The sequence below is a fragment of the Nothobranchius furzeri genome, chromosome 12, assembly GCF_043380555.1.
Source record: "Nothobranchius furzeri strain GRZ-AD chromosome 12, NfurGRZ-RIMD1, whole genome shotgun sequence".
Taxonomy (NCBI): domain Eukaryota; kingdom Metazoa; phylum Chordata; class Actinopteri; order Cyprinodontiformes; family Nothobranchiidae; genus Nothobranchius; species Nothobranchius furzeri.
Window position 1 is genome coordinate 13679958 of NC_091752.1, and position 16076 is coordinate 13696033.

Below are 16076 nucleotides of genomic sequence, written 5' to 3' on the forward strand. Positions count from 1 at the left end.
TAATGAAAATAATTAGCACCATTAGGTTTAAACATGGATGCACGTAGCATCTATTAATATTATAATCTTATACTTTCACAGTGAATTCCAGCCTGTAACGAGAGCAAAAAAGCAAGAGCCTTGTCAACATGAAGCAGATCCCATCTTGTAGCCAATAATATATTTAAGCTCCATTTCCTATATTTTAATGCTGAAATGTTAGATACTAAAGGCAGTGCACAGGTCAGGTTCAGAGTGGAAGTAAAAGCCCGTTTTGAGTTTCGAAGGGAATTCACTGAGTAGTCGTTAGGGGTTTTTAGGTTGTGTAGGTGCCTGGTGATGTTTCAGCGTTAATGTGAAGTGTTGCTGCAGTAAGACAGTGACTGACACTTCAGTATATCTTTATTGGAATAAACTCTGCTCATACTTTCAGATCAAATCATTATTCCATAAATAATGCTGTCAAACTCATGCATTTACCAGGCACTTGGTGAAAATTCTCAGACTACATTTGTTTCTAAACCATTTCACTGAAAATTAACATGACCCACACACACAGGAGCCCTGTTGCCGTGTAAACACTGAGGGGGCGTGGCTTGATTAGGCGTTGCTGCTGCTTTGATTGTCATAGGCAGAGGTCTGAAACGGTGAGGTCGTGGCTGAGAAATCTGTCATAGTGTAATTCAATCATTTGCATCATTTCAAGTCAGAAGTTGAAGGATTTGTTGGCTGTTTTTAAGCGTTTCTCTGTGAAAGTTTTAAACGTTTATTGAACATCCTCAATTTGGAGAAAGGTGGTTAAGATATGACAGGACTGAAGAGCTAACGGCTAGTCTGGCTGGGTTACCCCATCTCAGAAAACGATTTAATGAACCATCACATTTTAGGACAAATACAGAAATTCCTGCTGGAAAACCAGGAAGTGCTGCTTCACCTGCTGCTCGTCAACAGAAAACAAGAAATGTAGGAGGCCCAGTTGTTTAAACGAGTACAGCTGATCAGTGCTGTTGGATATAAACTACGGCATTTCTCCATACCGAGTCTGTTCCACTAATATTTATAATTTCCACAAAGAGACAACTGAAAATGCCAGACTATCGCTTTAACCCACCAAGAGAAGAGAGGGAGCAACAGCTGAATCCAGAAATCTTTGTTAATTCATACAAGAAGTAATCTGATTACAGAAATAATCCACATAAAAGCATCATAAATAAATGTGGAATAAAACAGCTTATTGACTCGTTTTTAAAACAAAATGCGAGTTACTTGCAGGCCTCTTTTGTAACTAGAACATAAATATGAACGCTACGCTACACACTGCATGGCAGACCCGTACACACACTGCTCCAGAATACAAATCAAACGTGCTTCAGTGTTTCAGAGAACATGACCGTGGCCCTCAGCCCTGGTGTAGAGATCCACTAGGAACCACTGATGTATGCTGCGACTGTGGGACGAACCAAAAGAAAAGATACGAAACCCTGAGAAAGTGACGCTTCCAGGAAGTCTGATTGGGTTTAAATCAACAAAATCCAAATTAAGACTAAAAATAAATGTTTGTTACAGTTTTACTGATCTGCAGAGATCCAGTTATTTATCCAGTGTCAGTGACTTTTCACAACCTGGCCTTTTCCACTCCATCAGGTGTCGCTGCCGATGGGCCATCATGACTTCCTGACTCGTAAAGACCCGGCCGCAAAACCAGCAGGGAAATCTGGACACCGACTCCTGGCTGGGAGACGTCCCGACGATTTCATACTTTTTTCTCGTCAACCTACGAAATTTCAGCTTCAGAGTGAACCTCTCCTGTACACCGGCCGGGTTCTGGGTTTGTGCTGGGTGGTCCGTCTCGGCCGTAGCTCTGTCCAAAGCCGTGAGCGCAGCGAGGGTGCTGTGGGACAGGAGGACTTTCTGCACCTCACTGTACCTGTTCACAACCTCCATGATCCGGGCCACCTGAGGGATGTCGGCATCAGGATGATTCAGCACCACAACAGGCTGGTCTCCGGCTGGATGTTTCACCGCCTGAGACGGATTCATAGCTACTAGTTTCAGGATTCTCTCCTGGCGTCTGGAGACCGGCTGCCACCGATGCCCGGACGCCGGTGGGGAACGTTGCGGGATGACTTTATCAACTGTTGAATGGACTCTGCTGCAGAGGTCCACTTCTCCATCTTCTATTGCTTCAATGGTCTGATCCTTCTGCTGCGCAGAAAACTCCGGACAGAGATCCTGCAGATCCAGCTCATCTGGAACAAGAGAAGCAGAAAAACACATCTCAGGCTGTGGGATTTGTTCCCACAGGGATGCAAGCCTCTGTCTTTTATTTTAGGACATCATTCTAGGACCCTGTAGTATGAATTGTGCTAATTTTAAGTTCTCTCATCCTTTCGCTTTCTTTTTTTATGTTAAAGCACCTTCTCCCACAAACACAGACCTTAACACCCTGGATAACCACTCCTTTGGGCTTTCTGGGCTTGGTGGTTTTCTTCTCCCCGTGCTGGGAGTTGCACCGTGTTTTATTAATAAAGGAAAAGGGGATACGTGGTCTTACCATGGGATGTGACGGCAGGCTGAACCACAGCAGCAGGTCTCTCCTTATCCTGAGAAAACGGACCATTGTGGGACTTTTGGACCAGCACCTCCACCTGAGTCTCAAACGCAGACCTTGGATCAGTTTCCAGGGAACACAGGAACGGGATTTTTTTCGGGTCACCCGGCACGTCTTGATGCCAAGACTGAAAACCATCAAGTGTGTCTTTGGGTCTGAAGGATTTTACGGATCTGCTGCGAGGTTCTAACTGGAGATTCAAAGTTCTGGTTTCAGGCGGGTCATCAGTAGAACCACTGTTGTGATGCGATGGTTGAACCATTTCCTCGACGGGCCAGCGAGGATCCGACGCGTCCTGATGGACATCCTTCCCCTCGTCATCTCTTTGTGAAACCCACAGGTTCTCCTTCACGAGATTCTTCTTCAGAACCAACTTCAAGGTCTTCCCTCCGCATTTCGAAGCTTTTCTAAATCTGCTCCATCTTTTCCATCGTCGACTTTGTGTTTTGCTTCTTGGTAGGACTCTACAAGCGGATGACTTTTCTTTGATAGAGATATGAACTCCTTCACCCGACACACTGCCCTCCAGCTCCTTGTCCATCTTTAGCTCCTGGTTTTCCCTGTTCAACATGGAAGTGGAAACGTCATTGTGGGGTTTGTTTTCAACCTGCAGAGAAGGTGTTTGATCCTTGAAGCTGGGCTGAATCTGGTCTGGTGGAGTGTCACTAGCACTAGCCTCAGGGCAGACAGCTTTCTTGCCCATGAATGTTTTTGTCTTTAACCTTCTGGGATAAGCGGAAACATTGGGAGACACCATTATCTTGTTTTTGACCGTGAGGACAGCCAGATCCTGTGAGTCCGTCATGATGCCATTCTCTGACTGGTACAGGTTGACCTCCTGAGGAACATTTGACAGAACAGTTTTAAGAGCCTTGGTCCATTTCTTATTGTTGGTTTCCACAGCGACAGATTGCATCAGAAACTGCTGAGTCTCCTCTAGTGTTGTTTGTGGATCAGACAGGTGGCAGTATTTGTCCAGGAACTCTGTCCCAGGCAGTGTCAGGCAGTCCTGCGTCAGCCAGCATGTCTCCCTAACTGAACTTCTGGTTAATCTGGTCTTCTTTGGTGGGACTATGGCAACTGCTTTGGGTGTTATGGAATGAACTTGTTTCGTCTGTGACCTCAGGTTACCAGTCTTGCAAACATGGTCAGCCTTAGCATGCTTAGAACTGGACCGCTTCTCTGATGCCTTAAAGCTGCAGTATGTACATCGTAGAGTCTGATCAACATCTTCTGCTGTTTCCAGGTTCAAATTATGTCCATAAATGTGCTCTAAAAACACCCTGAAGTCCCCGGTGGAGAACTGCTGGCACAGGTCACATGAGTATTTGCCATTTGGACAGTGATACATAGTCAAATGTGCACTAAACTCAGGCCATGTGCGTTGGATGTTATCGTTGCACATGCTGCAACTAGAAAACGTGTCCTTGTGGCTTAAGAGATGAACCTGAAGGAAGGAGAACTCGTGTGTGCTAAATGTGCACAAGTGACAAGAAAACACTGGTGGGCTGCCCCTGTGCTTGTCCACAAAGTGTCTCACCAAGTCTTTTGGTACATATTCCAAGGTATCCTTGCACTGAGAGCAAGTGAACCTGAGTGTACTTCCGCCATGGTTTGGCTTGTGCCGCCACTGCTGGGATTCCTGTGGAGGATAATTTGACGAGACCCTCTGCTCCCACTCCTCTGCTATCTTCTTTGGTCCATTCTTATCTTGGCTTTGCATAGCTGGGGGCTGAACAGCAGTCTTCCTGAGTTGGAGCAGTTTGTGCCCGTTTTTATTCTTCTTGTTGACACGTTTTTTATTGTGTGCAATGGAGGTGCAAATGTCCACCAAATCCATGGCTTTTCTGGCTTCTGGAGGTGCAAAAAAACAAAGGAAAATGCTTTAAATGCAGGAATAATCTCAAATGTTTGTTTTAAAGCTCAATTGAACCTCCAATCACAAAAACAAGAAACAAATTATATTAAAAGCCTCTTTTTATTTTGTCATGGCTTCCATATGATGTCAAAGCTAAGGTGGGCAAAGCCATGAATGCTAACGGTCCCTGTGAAATAGAAGAGACTGGCTTTCTCTGCAGCTGAACCCCAGTTCAAACTGGGTGTTTCTACGGTGCGTTACGGCGGCAGCAGCACGTCTCCATGGCGAACAGAAGCTATTCTAGTTATGGTTGGATTTACACAGCGCTGAACATATCTGACGCGCTGCATTTCAGGCGCATCGCTGAAGCATCTCGCCTAGGGCTGCGGATAAACGATTTTTAAAACGATTATTCTGACGATTATTTTATCGAATAGTCGACTATTCTAATGACTATTTAGAAAATTAATCTATTGATTATTTTTCTATTGCACAGTTAATAAAAACCAAAAAATCTCTAATAAATTCCTCAAAAAAATTGATAAATTGTTACTGTAAGAGAATAAACACTACAGGCCTTCATTTTGTATAACACTGCTTTTATTGTGTTGGTTGGTTATGTTCTGGTGACGTGTAGAACTTGGGAGTGCAGGCTGCTGCCTGAGAGTAGGTAGAAGATGGAGTGTCTCCATGCTGCTTTGTTTTGGTCACTTATGTGCGTGAGGCGAGTGGTGTTACGACTCTTCCTGGGGAGTTTGGCTCGTGTGCAAAAAGGAAGGGACAATAACGTGGGATTTAAAAGTTAATTAAGGTAGCGCGACTCGGGTTGCGAATGACCTCAGTCATCAATTCTTAGAACAGTGAGTACTGAAACTCAATCGCCCTCTGGGATTAATAAAGTATCTTTGAATTTGAACTGAATTTGAAAATGATGATCAGGTTTATTTACAACAACAAAAAACATAATATTTCTATCCACAGGTTGGGAATAATTAAACTAATTCTGCCTGTGGGAAATTAAAACAAAAGTACAAATAAGTAGGGATGTCCCACTGGGCAAAGATTACTGGGTTCTGGACCAAAATAAGGATCTCCAAAGGTCCAAACTCTAAACTGGGTGGTTAAACCAAACTCAAGGTGATATTTTAAACTAAACTGAAAACCCACAACACTCTAAATGTAATAAAAGAAAGATCTACACCACAAAAAAGATGAACTCTAAACCAAAACGTAACAGCTTATCCAAACGCAAGAAGCTGTTAGTGAAAATGCTAACAGTAGCTTTACCAACGTTACGTTCAAGTTACCAAGTTTAAATAAACCAAAAACACCCAGCAGCAAACAGACCAGCACGGAGGAGAGACTGCTACCACCAAAACAGCTCTCCTAATGTCTGAAAGAAGCTCCTTTATGAAGGGAGAAACTCTACCGGTGATTTTCTATATCTGAGTGCTCCGCAAAAGGAAGGAATATGATGCGGTAAAAAAGCAGCTCAGGTCACTCGGCACAGAATACAGGCAGATTTACTCTGCTTTACTAAAGGTAACCCTTCACAGATCAACCAGGGTGTTTAACAACCCTCTTGAGGTGGAGCACTACGTTAGTACCCTTGAAGACACCCCGCCTCTCGATGAGTAATTTTGGGACTACACCGGATAGATGCTCTTCTACAAAATTCGGCAGCACGTGTCCTGATGAAGACCAGGAGGCGGGAGCACATGACACCAGTTTTAGAATCATTGCATTGGCTCCCCGTATGTTTCAGGATCCATTTTAAGGTTCTTCTAATGGTTTTTAAGTGTCTTAACGGTCTTGGGCCTTCTTATCTATCAGAACTGCTTTTACAATATGAACACTCACGGCCTCTGCGCTCCTCTGGCAGGCATCTCCTGGTCATCCCTAAAGACAGGACACAAACTCACGGCGAGGCGTCCTTCCAGTGTTATGGCCCTCGCCTCTGGAACGAGCTGCCAGAGGACCTCAGGGCCGCAGAGAACGTTCATGTTTTTAAGTCCAGGCTCAAGACCCATCTTTTTAGGTTAGCTTTTATCTAAATATTTACTACAGTCTTATTTCTCGTTTTACATGATTATATTTTATTGCTTGCTTTGCATGTTTTATATGATTATATTTTAGCACAGTTTTATTATTTAATATTATTATTTTACTGTCTATATGATTTTATTTATTACTTATTTTCTAACTTTTGTTATTTATATTAGCTCTTTTATTATATTTTTACTCATTTTAATCCAGTGTTTCCTCTGTAGGGGCCCTCTGCCCCGGGAGCGGTGGTCGACTGTAGCTTCCTGGGCGCTCTATAGGTGGGGGTCTATGCTCCCCCTCCACTGAGCGCCCTGACTTAGTGTGGAAGACCTGATGCTGCCGGGGCAGACGGCTCCTCTGATGGCGTTTCCTTGCCTTACCTTACTAGGCTCATCTGGACTCAGCCAAATATAATTTTTACGTGTGTGTGTGTGTGTGTGTGTGTGTGTGTGTGTGTGTGTGTGTGTGTGTGTGTTAATGTTTTTAACCTGTTATGGGAATCTGGGGTCATTTAGTAAAGCACTTTGAAAAGCGCTTTATAAATAAATTTGATTGATTTGATTGCTCGGCCGAGCGGCAAACTGTTAGGACTGTCTCATAATAGGTGAGTATGCTGATGGATGTAGACTGTATTTAGACTGGAGTAATGAATTATGAATAACTTTGATTGCCTAGTAGGGACACATAAGCTATGCCTCCCTACATCCTGGACAGACATTTATTTTTGTTCCATTAGAGATCCTTTTCACTGGAGCTTCTCTTAGATTAGATTAGGAGTGGGACAGCGTTTACATTTGTGCCAATGTGAGGTGAAGTGTACTTTAGATACACATTTTTTGTTGTTAATTGTTCACATATTGTTCTATATGGCCCTATGTTTAATTGTAAAGTTGACTTTTCACAAGTGATGCTCAGGTGTCAAGGCAATGTCTGGCTTTATAGTTAATTATCTCATCAGGTTTGAAATTATGCACTTGGAATGTGAAGGGGATACATACACCCGTTAAACGAAAAAGGTTTTAAATTATCTCAAGAGAGAAGGTGTACAGATAGCATTATTGCAGGAGACTCGTGACATCGAGCACCTAAAACTACAACAGGGAGGTTTTGGACAGATTTACTTTTCATCTTTTACATCATGAAGTAGGGGAGTGGCCATTTTAGTACAGAAGAATGTGCCTTTTAGATCTCTGGACTGTATAAAAGGACACAAGGGGATGCGATGTGATTTTGAAGGGGCTGCTTTATGGAGAGGAAATTGTTATATTGAATGTTTATAACCCACCTGGCTTTCCAGTTGACCTTTTGACCACTGTGTTTTCTAAAGTTATAAATATTGGCGTCACGCAGACACTGATGGGGGAGACCTTAACTGTCATTTACATCCCATTATAGACAAATCCCCACCTGACAAGTTATCGCCATCTTCTCATGCGAAGATTGTTAATGCATTTTGTGATGAAATGGACTATGTAGACGTATGGTGGGCTCAATATTAAGGAATACACTTTTTTTCAAATGCATCTAGAGCCCACACTAGAATTGATTATTTTTTACTCCCTAAACTCCTGTTAAGGTCGGTCACCTCCAGTTTTATAGGCCCAATAACCATTTCTGATCATGCTGCGGTATTTATACAGTATTCTCTTACAAATCCTGCAAATCCAAGCAGATTTTGGAGGCTTAATCCCTCTATCCTGACACATCAAAGGTTTTTGTCTTATTTTAACCCTCCCACTGTCCTAATGGGTGAGCCCGTGAGGAAAGTTGACCATTGAGCAGGGTGGATGGTTTATCCCTTGAGGTCCACATGGCAGGGGTGAGGTGGTGCTCACTCCTCACCCCTGCCACATGGACCCAAGGGATAAACCATCCACCCTGCTCAATGGTCAACTTTCCTCGCGGGCTCACCCATTAGGACAGTGGGAGGGTTAAAGAGGAATTTGAGTTGTTTTTGTCAACTAATTTATCCGTGACAAATGACCCATCGTTATTGTGGGAAACTTCTAAAGCCGTCTCTAGAGGTCTTATTATATTCTATACATCATCTAAGAGACGCAGGCATGCCGAGCAGAGGAAGATTTTGGAGTCCAAATTAAAGAGGGCTGAGAGAGAATATGTCACTCGTTCATCTGCACAAAAACTTAGAGATAACTGCAATTCGCTGTGCCCTGGACACACTCCTGACTAGAGAAGTAGAAAGTCAAATCAGATTTATAAAACAAAAATTGAATGAATAAGGAGATAAATATGCCAAATATGTCCCTACTTTAACAAAGAAAATGGCAGACTCTCAAATTATCTCTTCTATCGATGATCAAGGAAATGATAATGTCGATATGAATATGTCTCGTGAAAAACATCATAGACCTAGTTATCAAGCCATTTACATGTATATGCAATCTATCATTTATTAAAGGAATATTTCCAGAACATATGAAAACTGCTAGAATGATACCACTCTATAAGGGTGGAAATAAGCATGAATACTCTAATTATAGGCCAATATCACTGCTTCCACAGTTTTCAAAAATTCTGGAAAAATTATTTGTTGTTGGACTGAAAAAGTTCATTAATAGGCTTAATGTTTTGCATAATAGTCAATATGGGTTTCGTTCTAATCATTCAACTGAAAAGCAATAATTGATTTAGTAGAAGAGATTTCAATAGCAATAGATAATAAACAATTTTGGTGAGTGTCTTTGTAGATTTACAAAAAGCGTTTGATACGCTGGATCATGTAATATTATTAGATAAATTATACAAATACGGGATTAGAGGAGTAGCACATGGGTGGGTCCGAAGTTATTTGATGAACCAACAACAGTTTGTGGAAATTAATATAAAATCCTCTACATATAACATTAGTTGTGGAGTACCACAATGATCTTTCTTGGGACCATTACACTTTCTTTTGTACGTTAACGATATTTCTATGGTTTCTAAATTATTCAAGTGCATACAGTTTGCAGATGGCACCATCTTATTTTATTCAGGAGAAAATATAAAAGATGTTTTAAATGTAGTTGAAAATGAATTTACAAAATTTAAAATATGGGTTGATATCAATAGTTTTATCGATGTTTAAAGAAAGCCTAAGTTTATAGTTTTTTGTAGTAGTAAAAAAAAGTGCTGATGTATCGTTAAATGTTGAAGGAATTGAGAGAAAGAGTTTTTAGGTGTTATTATTGACGAACATTTATCGTGGAAGTCTCACATAAATGCTATTGAAATTAAAATATCTCGAGCCATTTCAGTACTAAATAAGACGAAGGAATTGTTGAACATAAAAGCTTTGTATATTCTGTATAACTTGTTAATTCTTCCATATCTGACATATTGTATCGAAGTATGGGGAAATACCTGCAAAACATATATATATTCAATTTTTCTTGTACAGAAAAGCGCAGTGAGAGTTATTAGTGGAAGTGGATACAGGGATCATACGGATCCGATGTTTTCACAACTAGACCTCATGAAATTAGACAAACTAGTAGAATATCATTTATTAAAACTTATGTACAAAGCACATAAAGGAGTTCTACCAATAAATATTCTAAAGAAATTTGTAAAAAGAGAAAGTAATTATAATCTAAAAGGAATTGATATTTTTTTTTAAACCAAGATTCCGAACAGCGATAATGGAAAGATATATCTCAGTTAAAGGTGTCTATTTATGGAATAGTCTCGACAGTGAAATAAAACAATCTAAATCATTTTCTGTATTTTAAAAAGGTGTCAAACGTATCATGATGAAATAATAGGACCTTAAGTAGGCTGATAGACTTGTTTTGTGTTGGGGGTGGGGGGTAGGTGAACGACAGGCTTTGAGTTGAACAGCTAATGTCTTGATGTGAAAGGGGGGCACATCTTTCTGCTCCTTTTCATTTATGATTATTTGTCAACATGAATTGTTTTAATGTAACTTTTATTTGATTGATTGAATGAAATAAACGAAACGAACGAACAAACAAACGAAAACAAACTTTTGAAACTGCTAATATCAACAATACATTTAGGATTTTTTATGAAAATATATAAATCTGAACTACAGCCCAACACAACTGAGAAAATGGACAAGTTTTTCTTCTCTCTCAAGCTCCCTTGTCTGTCTGAGGACCAGAAAATTAGTCTTGATGCACCCATATCTAAAAATAATGTGCTGCAGGCAATTAAAGAGTTACAATCCGGTAGGTCTCCTGGTCTGGATGGACTCTGTGTGGAATACTACAAAGAATTTCAGAGCCTCTTAATTGATCCTCTTTTAAACGTGTTTAATGACTCTTATGAAAGGGACAGTACCACAATCCCTGAGAGAAGCAAATATCTCTTTAATTAAAAAAAGGGGTAAGCCTCCGGAAGACTGCGTCGTATCGACCCATGTCTTTATTGAATTCTAGCGATGCAGTTAGAACGTCTGTTGCCTATTCTGGTCAATGTAGAACAAACTGGGTTTGTTAAAGGTCGTAGCTCTTCTAATAATATGCGTCAGCTGCCAAACACCATCCAGTTTTTTCTGAAGAAATCTGTAAATGGTCTTGTGCTTTCTCTGAATGCAGAGAAAGCATTTGGCCATGTTGAATTATCATATTTGTTCTACACATTGCATAATTTTGGTTTGGGAGAAAATTTTATAAACTGGGTAAAACCTCTATATAAAAATCCTGTCAGCTGTGCTCACAAATGGCTTACGATCTTACTTTAATATCTTAAGGGGAACAAAACAGGGCTGTCCTCTTTCACCATTGCTCTTTGCCCTCATAATAGAGCCCTTGGCTGAGGCTATAAGGGCTAATAAAAATATAACGGGTCTCAATATTGTGAACAGAGAGCATAAGATCACTCTTTACGCTGACGACATTCTGATTGTAGTGATTAAGCCAGAGGTGTCTATTCCCTGTTTGACTGAAACAATAGATATGTTCAGCCAGTTTTCAGGCTATAAAATAAATTTTTGTAAATTAGAAGCTATGCCCTTGGGCACCCTGAAACAAATGCCCGTGAGGCCATTTCCATTTAACATGGACAGAAGTAACAACTAGGGATGTTCTGACCACGTTTTTTTGCTCCCAATCCGATTCCGAGTCATTTGATTGAGTATCTGCCGATAACGAGTCCCGATCTGATACTTTAAGAAAGCATTGAAAAAAAAGAACACATCCAAATTGTCCTTTAAGTTTCACTTTTATTTATTTAGGAAGTACGCCGATTAAAAACGTGTTTACATTGTGAATATACTTAAAAGTAGCAGCGTTGCTCTTATTTCAAGTTGTTTACTCCCTCAAAATGCAGCTGAATGTCAGCAATACGTGACGGAGCAGGCAGAGAGAGCCTTCGGCAGACAGGGTAACTTTTCTCTGCATAACACCTGTAGCTCCAGTACCGGTGCTGCAGAAGAAACCCTGATGTTTGCAGTCTGTTGGAAATTTCTGTTTGTTCATTAGTGTAACTTTCTTTGTCGGCTGGCTCCGCGTTTTTGTCCGACTTCACTGTGACTGTTAGAGGTAAACTGGGAAATAATGGAGACAGGTGATCTGCTTTATTGATGCCCGAAGGGAAAAGCCGACAGTGAAAGTAGCTTGTCTGAAGGCAGCGAATCATGGAGCCGTCCTTTCCAGCACGTTGAATGCTCAGTATGCACACATTACAAGTGTCTGTAGCTCTGCCTTTGCTGTCCGGTTTAAAATACCACCAAGCTGCAGATATTTCAGCTCTCCCGAGGAGACACGTTAGCTCTGTGTTAGCTGGCTTGCTAACAGCAGCACTAGGTGTCTAAGTCCTTGCCTGCTGTAAATTTTATGGCGTTACTGTTTTGTTTTCCTACAAGAAACAAGTATTATTGATGTAGAGGGACTTATTGAAATTAAAACAGCCATTTATATTCGATTTGAAAATCTATCTCAGGTAGGGCTGTCACAATAATCGCAAGAATATATCGCGATATTAAGAAACCCACCGCGCTGCATGACGTGCCACCGCAATTACCGCACTTGATTAAATCTCGCAACAGCGCATGCTGAGAGGTAAAGTCCGCGCTGATCGAGGAGACAGTAGGGCACTTTTTTTTTATTTCTGTTAGATGTTGCAGCCAAATTTGCATTTCAAAGTTAAACCTCCTGAATGTTGTTTTTAAGTTCAGTCAGAGAATGCCGTTACTGCCCTTTGATCTGCATTCAATAAAGTGTTAAAAATGGCCATGTATTTTTTTCTAACATTTTTTAAATGTGTAAGCACAATGTTTCAAAGGAAATATTGCCATGAGTTTAGTAATTAACAAACAAATTTGCTAAGTACATGAATAAAAATGGGGTGCAATAATATCGCATATCGCAATATTGAGCTGCCCTGACTCACCGCAGGGGGAATTCCTCAATCGCGACAGCCCTAATCTCAGGATTTATTTAAAAAGTCATAAATCTGATTTATTTCTTGATACAGATCCTTTAAAATCATGTGATCTGGCCCGATTTCCAATCACGCATCCCTAATGCCAACCATTATCAGAGTAGATGGTGATTTTAAAATCATTATTTTAAGGGCCTGTCTCATGTTATTTTACACCTTCAAGAGCAACCATAGGCAGAATATGATCAAATATTACTGTTGGAATGACTGAGATGTCATTTTTTTATGAAGTAGAGGTTAGATTCATGAACCCATTCCTCCAACCCAGAAATAAGACACTTGAATTAGATCAAACTCCACCTCCCAACATGTGAATTCCACAACAGAACACAGCTGCAGACCTGGAGATGGCAAATTCACGACGACATCTCCCACGTGGTGACGCAGCAACAACACCAGCTAGGACCTGCAGCTGAAACAGGAAAATGCAGGCATGAAGCCAAAATCATGAGGAAATAGCAATATAACATAGTCAAAAGCTCAAAAAAGTAGATTTTGCACAATATAGGACCTTTAAAGAATTCTAAGGCCAGGGACTCACCGGCCGCGGAAGCGCCGCGAAAATGGGGTCGCCTTCATTCGGCGCCCTTGTTGAGCTATTCTATAGACCACATGGGCCGCCGAAGCGCCGCGAATCGCCTCGCGCCGGCGCCCCAGCCCGCGCCGTGCAGCGATCATTTCGGCGTCGGCTCTATTTTTTTCGCGAGCCGCGGGTGAATCGCGTCAATTCTGGCAGGAAGTCAAACCTAGACATAAGAGGCAGGCCGGTAAAGTTAACAAAATAAAGCATTTCAAAATAAAATTCCGCAATAGTCAAATGTGTTCGTAATCAGACACTGCAGAAAAAACACACGAACACACACACACACACACACATCGAACTTGTGTGCGTGTGTGACCACGTGAAGGGGGGTGTGGTTTTGGGTGTCTTTTCACCGGAGCAAACAGGACAGAGAAGCAGAAAGTCTGAGGCAAGCAGTTAAGATGGATGACTTTAAATTAATTATGGAAGTTGAGAAACACAAGGAGCTGTACGACCCCCGAAAAACATGATTATTTACGTACCCATTTAGGAAGAAACTGCTAGGATACAGCTGCAGAACTGGAGCGGGTTCCAAGAGATTCAACTGGCAGAAACAACTCATACCATAGGTTCACACACACACACACACACACACACGTGCGCGCGCACACACGTAGAGGAAAATAGCTGAGAAAAGGCAGAGAGGAAATGGAGGACACCAAGTGTTTTAAAAGAAAAACTACAGCTGAGCCGAGGCGCGCCTCGACTGGGGCGTGTCTGATCTGAACTGAGGAGCGGCGAGCAGCGGCCGAATTTCGTGAGCGATTCGCTTCTCGGCGCTTCGCGGCGCTTCCGCGGCCGGTGTGTCCCCGGCGTAAGAATGCTAGCAACTAAGCACACTGGTGCCGTAACGCTCTCGCTGTTAATTGGGGGTTGCCAGAATTCACCCTGCATGATCTAAGCTGTAATGTAATAAACTGCTTCTCCTCCTGATGGAGCCTTGGGAGTCACGGCATGGGTGGAGACTTATTTAATCAACACTTCCTGTTAGAAAAACGCTTCTGAAAGAGGAGTTGCCTGGCGGACCTAGAGCATTACGGAGGCGATGATAGACAGCACCCCTATCAACCCCCCGGCATGCACTGTCAAAGATTCTCAGACAAAAAACGAGTTAACGAGCTTGTGCACGCAAGTACAAACTCATGGTAGACTTACTGCTCAGGAGAAGAGTGGACACAGATTCTGCAGCATTCTGGAGGATTTCCTTTTAACTGCGATCATTAGATGAAAAGGGGAGGTGAGCGGCTCAGAGCGCTAATGTGTCATATTGGCAGGTGAGTGGCTGAGCCAGGTGGAGGTATGGCTGCCTCACCTGGACACCAGTGCAGTGCAGCCACGCAGTAGTTTGCTGATAACGTCACGTTTTGAGGCTTAGCCATCATCCACAGCTGTTTCTACATAAATGTGGAGCAGACTTTTAACCCTAAGATGGAGATATAATTACGGTTATGGGCTAAAATATTACATTTAAAGTAAGTTGCACTAAACTGCAACACTAACATGTGTACAGCACCATTAGACACTCATCCGTACAGATTACCAGCAAAAACAAGTTAAGTTAGGTGGTACTCACTTTTTAAAAACTAACATGCGTTTATGTTGACAAGCTACACTTTAGGGTCAAAGAAATAAGTGAAAATGTTTATTTCTCCTGACCAGCTCTGGTTCCATCATTAGGAGGCCACATCTAGCAGAGCAGCTCCATTTTAAAGTCCACCTGTTGGTTTATCGGTGTGTCTCTCGGCTCCATGAAACAACAACTACTGTGGTGCAAACAAGCCTGCTTTGGTATGGCAGACCAACGGGCAGCGGTGGGAGAAAGAAACTTCACTAAACAAAGCCTATTGCCGTTAAACCAGATAACAGCAGCCAGCATTAAACCAAAACAAAGTCTTCAGGCTCGCTTTGGTATCAGAACAGCGCAAACGCACCGTTCTGACGTTAAAAACAATGCGTTGTTTAATCATCCAGCCTTCCCCTGATTTGAATTAACGTGACGCACAAGATGAGAGCTCACAGACAAAATAACTTCAGGAATAGACGCGCGGAGACGAAGTGACGCCGCGGAGCCGCTTTTTAACGCCGCGTCGAGTTTTTACAACATTTAAAACCAGCGGCGGCGATTAAAGAACAGAAAACATGGAGGAGTTTGAGCTGTTATCGGGGGTTTACCTTGTTCTGTGGAGAGCTTGACAGCTCAGCGAGTGGCAGCCATGATGGTTCATCCGGGGACTTCAGGCCCTGAGCTCCTTTAGCCTCTGAGCTGTCCCGGGCCTACACACGCACGCGCACAAGCACGCGCGCACACATTCACGCACGCACACAATCTCGCATTAGCACGCGCTTATGCGCACACACACACACACACACACACACACACACACACACACACACACACACACACACACACACACACACACAATCTCGCATTCGCACATACTTATGCACACACGCACAAAAACACACACACACAACCACATTAGTTCCAGACCACCGTCTGTGTTAAATTTAGGGAACATAAACTCATATTTTTATTTTATTTTCCAAAATAAAAAACATGAACGGATGAAAAAATCCCGGGAGATACCGAGAGT

At 42.1% G+C, this 16076-nt stretch overlaps 1 protein-coding gene across 3 annotated transcripts; it reads right to left on the bottom strand.

Annotated features, from left to right (window-relative positions):
* Positions 1-363: 363 nt before the first annotated feature.
* Positions 364-15819, bottom strand: LOC107374349 (uncharacterized). 3 transcript variants are annotated; one of them, XM_015942498.3, is made up of 4 exons: positions 15655-15819; positions 13241-13311; positions 2534-4444; positions 364-2228 (listed from the first exon to the last, which is right to left on the bottom strand). In XM_015942498.3, the coding sequence occupies exons 3-4, from the start codon at positions 4428-4430 to the stop codon at positions 1570-1572; spliced, it is 2556 nt and encodes an 851-aa protein (XP_015797984.3). In that variant the 5' UTR covers positions 4431-4444; positions 13241-13311; positions 15655-15819; the 3' UTR covers positions 364-1569. The 3 variants fall into 3 exon arrangements, with proteins under 3 accessions (XP_015797984.3, XP_054590921.2, XP_054590920.2); XM_054734946.2 differs by lacking the exon at positions 15655-15819 and adding an exon at positions 14638-15627; XM_054734945.2 differs by lacking the exon at positions 15655-15819 and adding an exon at positions 13441-14602.
* Between the last annotated feature and the right edge of the window lie 257 nt (positions 15820-16076).